This window comes from Mercenaria mercenaria, chromosome 3 (assembly GCF_021730395.1).
Source record: "Mercenaria mercenaria strain notata chromosome 3, MADL_Memer_1, whole genome shotgun sequence".
Taxonomy (NCBI): domain Eukaryota; kingdom Metazoa; phylum Mollusca; class Bivalvia; order Venerida; family Veneridae; genus Mercenaria; species Mercenaria mercenaria.
Genome location: NC_069363.1, coordinates 78,467,137 through 78,475,918, shown reverse-complemented (window position 1 = coordinate 78,475,918; position 8,782 = coordinate 78,467,137). Strand labels below are relative to the sequence as shown.

Genomic DNA, 8,782 nt, shown 5'->3' with positions numbered 1-8,782 from the left:
CATTGGTATATATTCAAAGTATGTTGAACTATATTCACTGGGCATGAGTACTTGTAAGTTTGTGTCCACGGCTGCCTCAAATGTGGTGATAGAGTAGGCCAAATTTTCCGGTCTGTAACGATAATGACGTCAGATGTGGTAAATTATTCCGCATTGATCTACATTGTAAAGCGATTAGATATAGTTGTGAGACAGTCTATTCTTGATTAAATTTTGCGCGGTTACATAAAAAGGTGACTAAATGACGGTTTATTAGGAAAAATGAGCAACAGTACTGTTTTTACTGTTTTGGTTAGTTGAACTGTCCGTCTCTATATAACTAGTACAAGATTTAGCTTACCAAATGGTTCCTTCTAGCGCATATTAAATATTCTTTTTAAGGGATCTGTTTTAGCATCCTGTTACAGATGTTTAATAAAACAAGTATGATCAAAAAGTCGTTGAGACCTGATCAGTCGTTAAATTTTGATCAGTAATGGGGTCATTTTTTAACGGTTAGTTGAATTTAAGTTAAACGCCGGAGATCGTCTGTTTGTAGTAGAGAAACACATTGGAAAGAACCAGAAACTATCGCAGGCTTGCTGGATAGCTTTTAGAAAGAAAGAGTGTTGCCGTCCGTCCATTCGTTCGCGCGATCATCAAGGTGTTATAAATGGACTTTCGGCAGAGCTACAAAAAGAACTCGCATTAACTTAAAGCTAGTGCATGCATTATCGGGAATCCGTTTACAATAAATGGCGACTTTTCCTTTGGTGTCCGGATATACACGACTGTGCTGTTACAAGCAAAAGGCGTTGAACATACATGTTAATCATGTGCAGATCAAGCAATTTTTGCCAGGGATTCATATAATTATCTCAAGGGAAATAGTGGGGTCCAACTCCGAGGGTGCATGGAGAACTCCATATTTTTTTTTAAACAATACTGGACTTTTGCAGATACATGTACGTAAATGTATGTTTCCTTTAATAGTTATTACTTGCAAATGTAGTCTGTACTGGTCAATAGCAACTCCAAGCCAGATTTTATAGATACAGATACAAGTTTTGTTTAAAGTTGGTAGTACGCTGAAAGGCACTTTCTTGAATATGCGAATACATTTTCTATTTCAAATTTGATTCATGCTGGTTAAATGTGTCAACTTTTCCACTTTACACTCATCAATCCGGTCGATTACCCTTAGTTGTATTTGTTTTGCACTCAAGACTGTCAACAACCGATGTCACATATGCATTTCATATTCCACCTACCCCTTCCCATCCCAATCCCTAAAATGACCAAACACATATGTAACTTTTCACCATGTGACATATACGTACGAATATTTCATACATGTGTGACATACACGGTTAGTGAAACTTAGGGTTCAATATATTGATATTATGAAGGGTTTTCACTACCCCAAAGGTAATGTTTGTATTTTCTTGCTGATCCACATATGTACACTATCAAACCTGTTATCAATATTGATTTATATTTATTATTATTCACAGATTGAAATGAGTCATACCACTACATTATGTAAAATCAATTCCTGTTGTTGATGTACCTTCTCTAAAATCGTGTACTTTGAATATCCCAGTCAAACTGTATTAAGTTTCACTAAATGCATGAAAAAACTGATAAATTAAAACGATGGTTGTAAAACGTTTTACAAAAATATAACTAAAGGCAAACTTGTGGCCGTATAATTTGATATACATTCCATGCTTAGCGGATCTGATACCTTCTCAACTTTAAGACTGGTAGAAAATGATATATTAGTAAAGATGTACATGTATTCCATTTATTAGATCTGTCAGCTGGTATTGACAGATAGGTGGATGTGATACAATAAGATTTATCTCCCTTCCTTCTTTATAAAACTTCTGTTTTAAATGGTAGTGTTACATTAAATACAGCTAAAATACATTTAATAAAAGATAAGAAACGACAACCCATTGTTTATTTGCATAATTTAATTGCATTGTTAATAAAGACACAAGGTAAATACATTCATTTACTGAAAACATGTCTTGAACAGTATGACGTCATAAACTGAATTTCAACTCAATCTTTGATTGACATCATATCCTTCGCTTGATTTAGTGGTCTACAACTGTAATTACCAAGGAAATGTTTCTTAAATTGTAAGATGATTTATAAGATTCCTATGTCGACAGTCCATTAGGCAGATTCTAGCGAATCAGTTACTTATTCCACATTCCAAGGACTGTACATACTGTACCAGATTACACATGTTTGCCATCTTTATATACATTTGTATTCCATTGAATATTTTCTAACGAATATCGGGGTTAAGTAAACAGTTACCTATCCGACATCCTTTCATTCATTCTCGATTGTTTTAGTTATATTGTACTGTAGCGGGGTTCTGTTAAAAGAAAAATGCGTTTCAATAGGTTTAGAGTAATTAAGCCTTAGTTTTGCACATTACTAAGATAATTTTACCACGATGAAAATAAGGAATAGGGAATAAGTAATTAACTTGACGCTACTAAAACGTTTTGGTACATCTTAAGAGTATTCAATACAATAAGATTCGGATGAATATGTCTGTACGTAGAATTGTCCCGGATTCATTGAAGGGCTTGCATGAAATCCCATCCGGTGACATCCGGTGCCACAAGAATTGCACGAACTTGACGTTGATAAGTCGGGGCATGGGTATGCTTTAAATAGGCACATAGTGTTGATTGATTCGATGAAAAACTCCACTGAACGCTGATGGCTGCAAAACAAGCCACCAACCAAACCCTCTGAAAATACATTTAAAAATGTGTGTAATTCTATCACACATTATCACAAACAAAACGAGATGGTTGTTTTGTTAAGTAAAAACCTTACACATCCCCCTTACACTTTGCTTTGTCTGAAAAATTGTATAAGAAAACATTAGTTTGTGAACTGACCATTTGCTCACTGACCTTTTGAGAATGACTTTGACCTTGAACCATGCACCCTCCACGCTGCTAAAACGTGGCCAATGTTTGTGCATTGTACTAAAATAATCCTTTGTGGATTGTATGATTAGATATAAATGTAATGTAGTATATATAGGTCATTTTCACTCCAAAAAGGTTTGATAAAATACAGTCTTTCTGTCCTTTGATCTGATTGTACAACCAGAACCTTAAACCAACGTGACTGAAAATTGTGTTTCATAGATTGTTGCATTCGGTCAAACATTTCTCTTAATAGTACGGAATGGCTTTGTTTAACAAAAATAGAAAAGGAAATTCATGTTACGTACGCAAATCCGCGCCGTTAAACAAGTCAGTAACTATATCAGAGGTTTCTGGACATCCGGGTTGGTCTTTCCCTCCATTTGGAAAGAAATCCACTGTGCCAACCGACTTCTTAATGCCAAAACCTGTTGCAAAACATAGAAATATGAATAAATTCTTTTGATCCTTCTGATATCAAATTTCTTTTCTATAGGCTATTATCTTGAAAACAATCAATATTCATCACCTTTTATCTATTTATTATAAAATGACTGATTGCCACAAACCATCAAAACTAGATTTTTATCACTTTTCCCAGTTTTCTATTCTGGAGCCCCTTGCTCCAATTATGACTAATTAAAATTGACAAATTTACCTCCATTTTATAACTACAGCTTTTGCGTTTGATTTTTTTTTCAGGGATACAAATCAGCGTTGCTTGTTGAACAAGGTGTGTATATGGCTAACTTTAAATTCCGGTATTACAATGTCAATTATTCTTTATGTTAAGCAGCCAGCTTGTTCGTTTTGCAATAAAATCTGTAAAAAGATCCTTTGGAAGCAAAGAATGCAACCAAAAAGAATAATAGCAGACTTGGTTTGACTAAGTCTGTTCATGAGAGGTAATGAAATGTGCAACACCTCTCACGCCCTCCTAGCATCGGCTTAAGCGGAACTCTATTACACATATGTTGAATTGACTCCATGATCCCAAAGGACCAGAAAATATAACAACACTGAATCAAACATTTACCTGTAAGTTTACCGTTTGTATGGATGACGTCTACAAAAGTTGCATCAGTTGGGTCCAAACGGACAATCGGCTCAGTAAATTGAAATGCTGGGCCAGCTGGGTCTAGCCCTGGAAGTAAGAGTTAATTCTTTTAAAAAGAACTGGCCCAGTTCTCAGACTAAATTGTTACTTTTAATTACTTTCGATAGTGTTTTTACAGAGTTCTCAATTGCTCTCCAAAAGCGTATGTACTATGAACGAAACTAAGTATCTGTTTGAGTTGATTCACAGTGTCACACGCTGCAGGCTGAGAGACTATCTAGCTGTTACCAAACTGTTTAAAATATGTTTTATTCAGGATCTATGAACGGACTGTTTAAGGTTGAATGAAAATGTACATGAAGAAAAATCTATGTAAACGGTTTCATGTGACAAGCTTATGGTAAATCTACAGCTACACAGTTTACATAGTTTTCATAGTTTCTAAATACACGCAGTGTTCTTTTTCAGTACATTTTTATTACATTTTATTTCCAAAGAATCTGGTAAAATCAGTTCGTTTAGCAAGATGTTCGTAAAAGTATCAATAAATACCTGATATTCTGCCAATATTTTCAAAGTTCTCGCCCGCGTATCCGGCTACATGTGCACCAAGACCGTGTCCAATTATGTGCATGTTAGCAGGGTCGAAACCGTTTTCATCTCTCAATTTTTTAAGAAGCTGCGCGACTTCCGCTCCTACAACTCTTGTATTAGCAACCGATTGCAGATAATAAGGCTCATCTGTGCCGCTACTCCAATCAACGGCAATGACGTAATAGTCACCCTGAAATTATTGTGATAGTGCATATTAGTATTTATTACTATTGCATTTGAAAGTCTTTGACATAGAGACAATAGAAAAAATAAAGATCCTAACTGATGCTTGGTGCAGAGGAATACAGTTCAGACGAAACTAAATGCCGTCAACTGCCGTACCTACAAAAATGTGTAAAGAGTTGATGAGGTGTAAAGGTAATACTGAATTTGAGGGGACAAAATGGTTAAAGCATAAATTGGCATATTTTTCTGAATCAGTCGCAGACATATCCTATGAATACTAGTATATGAAAATAGTTTTCTGTCAGCATAAACAATTTTAGGCTACTGCTTGAATATTTAAAATATTACAATAAAAAAATAAAGCTCTTTCTGATGTTCATATCATTTTTGGGCTAAAGATGGGAATAATTATCATTTTTATTTGTCACAAGGAAAGACTTTTTGAAACAGGCAAGCTGCTTTTTCAACGAAATGTAGAAAATGTGTGCCAGCCCAGTTGTCAAACAGGGTCGCTAACGTTGAATCACAAAAACCTTCCTTTTATTTCTAGAAACTAGTACCTGGATTGCGAAGACTTTGATAACTGAAGCCTGAAATAATGTAAAAAACGTGTTGGACATAAACATATTTTTGAGATTTTCACCGAGTCCGGCTAATTTTCGAGGTTTCAGGGTATTAGAATAAAACTTCAGTGTTGTTCTGTTTTCTGGCCCTGTGTGATCATGGAGTCAATTCTTATAGGTTCTTACCTTTGTATCGGGAAATATGCAAGTGTTCTGCAGCGGAAATATTGCGCGACTTTAGGAGCGCAATATTCTTCCGCTAAAGAACGAGTGCATTTTTCCCGATGCAAAGATAATAACTATTTTATTACATACGTATCTACACGTATAAGTGTAAACGGTAAATATTATGAAAGATTGATGATACTTAACAATGAACATAATTAAAGAATTTATGCAACAACATACATTTACGTCACGCACCCGCGTCATTGTGTGGAAAAAATATTGGCGTTTCCAGTATCATTGTAACTTAACGAAGAAAACAAACGAGTATGTAATAAAGTATTTTTATAATAGAGTTCCGCTTAAGCTGGTGTTAGGGGGGGCGTGAGTGAGGTTGCACAGTCTATTTACAGTCTATCAAACTGAGAAAAGTATATTAGAAATATATACCTGTCATAAACTTTTCTTTGGGGTGGGGGGGGGGGGGGGGGGGGCTGTCCGTGGCCGAGTGGTTAAAGTCGCTGACTTTAAATAATTTGCCCCTCATCGATGTGGGTTCGAGCCTCACTCGGGGCGTTTAATTCCTTAAGTGAGGAAGCCATCCAGCTGGCTTACGGAAGGTCAGTGGTTCTACCCAGGTGCCCGCGCGTGATGAAATAATGCACGGTGGGGCACCTGAGGTTTTCCTCCACATTAAAGCTGAAAAGTCGCCATATGACCTATAATTGTGTCGGTGCGACGTTAAACCCAACAAATAAATAAATAAACTTTGTTTTTCAAAATTGTGTCCGGAATAAACTCACATGTTCCAGTAATTCAGCGACCATGTCCTTAACCCATTGCTTTTGTGCAGACTCAGTGTACCCGTGAATTATCAGTATAATAGGCTTGGGCTCGGTTAGGGTTGATGGCACGAGTTCCACATACTCCGTTGAGGAATTTCGAGTGAAAAGGAAGAACGTAGTACCTATGTCTCCAGGTGATTCTGGCAACTTTCCCCGCGCGTTTGTAAACGGGTAACTATTACTGTAGCATCCTAGTGGTCCATAACACACTTCTGATGATGTATAGAACAAGCCTGAAAACAAATTAATAAACAAGAACACTGTGGAGAGCGCAAGATTAATAAATAAAGTGTCTTGTTATGCTAGGCATCGGCAGTCATGATAAACAAATGTTGCCATATCTTATCCCCCAACAAAAACGGAAAATCTTCATGGAAGATAAAAGGTAAGGGAAGATTTGCCGGAAGCACAGAGCACCCCAAACACAGCCATAGAGCCATGCATCGCAAAGTAGGCCATGAACAAAAAGAAGCTGTAACAGAAACATAAAACAGCCACAGAAGTGATCCGTGCTGTACAAAGGCCGTAGCTCTGAAGCTTGCTGATTTACTCGGAAGCTGGTGCAATTAGAACTTTACGTGATTATACACAGGTTTTGGCGGTTTTTATGTTATGAAAGATAGTTTTCAAAGTTAAATCAGATAATTCAATTTATTCTTAATCGTTTTATAACTTTCACAACCGAACAAAGTCTTAAGCAATGAATTGCGGTTTGTTAGTGTACTAGTTTGGCGTGATCGAAATGAGTGAAAGCCGTGACGTATATAAACAATATGGCCAATGATGCGACCTTTGGAATGTTCCAACTTTGAGGCCAATATATTTCTTTGCAATTTGAATGCAATAGCTTTATTGACGTTGCAATATAAAAAATACCGAAAAACTCGAATGAAAACTGTTTGTATTTGCACTACTTATGCTTTCGCTTAAAAGATAAGAAATTTTACAACTTACCCTCTGCGAATGAAAAGACGAGACAAAAAGCAGTGAACCTTAAAAGCCTTGAATCCATTTCTTTCTCCGTGTAGATCTTTTAAAATGTCGGTTTCCTAAAAAAAATAACATATCACTCATAGATTACAAAATAATAATAATAATAATGATAAAAAAAATAATTGTTATCATCAATAAATAAATGAATGAATGAACGAACGAACGAACAAACAAATAAATGAATAAATGATGATGATTACGATGACCATGATTTAAATACGGTAACACATAAAATGAACGTAGACATCTCATAACGAACCCCATATTAGTGTATGTATGGATGTGTATTAGACAGGCATGTACAGAAAAGAGCGTTCGTGGTCAAACAGTTACGTTTGCTGACTTCGAATCATTTGCTCCTTACCATTATAGGATAAAAAAACTCACTTGGGATGTAGAATTCTTTCAATAGAAAAAGCCAGCTGGCCTCTGGATGGTGGATGGTTCTACCCAGGTCCCTACCCATGCCTTAAATAATGTCTGGAGGGACACCTGGGGTCTTCCTCCACAGCCAAAAGCTGGAATTTCACCATATTGCCAAACTTGTGTTGGTGTGACTTCAATTAAAACAAAAAACCAAAAAGACATGTAAAGAAAGATACATTGACAGTCAACGTGGACAAAAGAAACAAATCAAAAATCACAACTGGTCACCGACTTTTAATGACTATTAGCAAAAACATTACTGAGCGCAGTAGGTATGTGGAAATATGCAATCTTAACACAGATATTGGCAGATGGCAATTAGCAAATAGAAAAATTGTAATTTTCAATGGTAATTAATAAGTAGCAATAAGAATATAGTTATTGGCAATTAACAATCGGCAATTAGCAATTAGGAAAAAGCAACATGATAACCAGAATTTCATACCAAATACATCCAGCCAAGAAATAAAACAAGAGGGCCATGATGGCCCTATATCGCTCACCTGTTATCATTGCACTTGAGGACAAGAAGGTCCTCAGTAAAAATATTTAAGTCCAAATGACAGGAACAAGAATGGGAAGAAATTTAACCAAAAAGAAAAAACAATTCTTACAAGGTACAGATATGTCAAAATGCACCTAAAAATTAGAGGTACCATCCATGTTGTACCACAGAAAAGTGGTCTCGGTTTTTCCCTACGGCCAATAATAAAAATGTTCCTAAAAATAAGCTATTTATAGTAACGTAAAAGGGAAGTAATTAAAAAAAAATATATTGTAAGTGAACAAAAGAAGGCTCTGCCAAATAAATCTGTTGACATAAATGAAATTTCAGATCAGTATCTTCATGAGTTACGGAGATATACCCATTTTAATTTGACATAAAGGGAGGTAATTTGACATAACATCAGTCCATAGTTATCTACCCTGATTGTCTCAGTTCAACTAATGACAATTATGAAATTTCAAATAAGTCCTATAAGTACTTACTGATATTAATCCATTTTG

At 35.8% G+C, this 8,782-nt stretch overlaps 1 protein-coding gene across 1 annotated transcript; it reads right to left on the bottom strand.

Moving 5' to 3' along the window:
• Nucleotides 1-1,946: 1,946 nt before the first annotated feature.
• Nucleotides 1,947-7,429, bottom strand: LOC123545977 (pancreatic triacylglycerol lipase-like). Its single transcript, XM_053539972.1, has 6 exons — nt 7,310-7,429; nt 6,314-6,588; nt 4,555-4,786; nt 3,982-4,089; nt 3,254-3,373; nt 1,947-2,759 (listed from the first exon to the last, which is right to left on the bottom strand). Exons 1-6 carry the CDS (start codon nt 7,365-7,367, stop codon nt 2,518-2,520), a joined length of 1,035 nt encoding a protein of 344 aa, XP_053395947.1. The 5' UTR covers nt 7,368-7,429; the 3' UTR covers nt 1,947-2,517.
• Between the last annotated feature and the right edge of the window lie 1,353 nt (nt 7,430-8,782).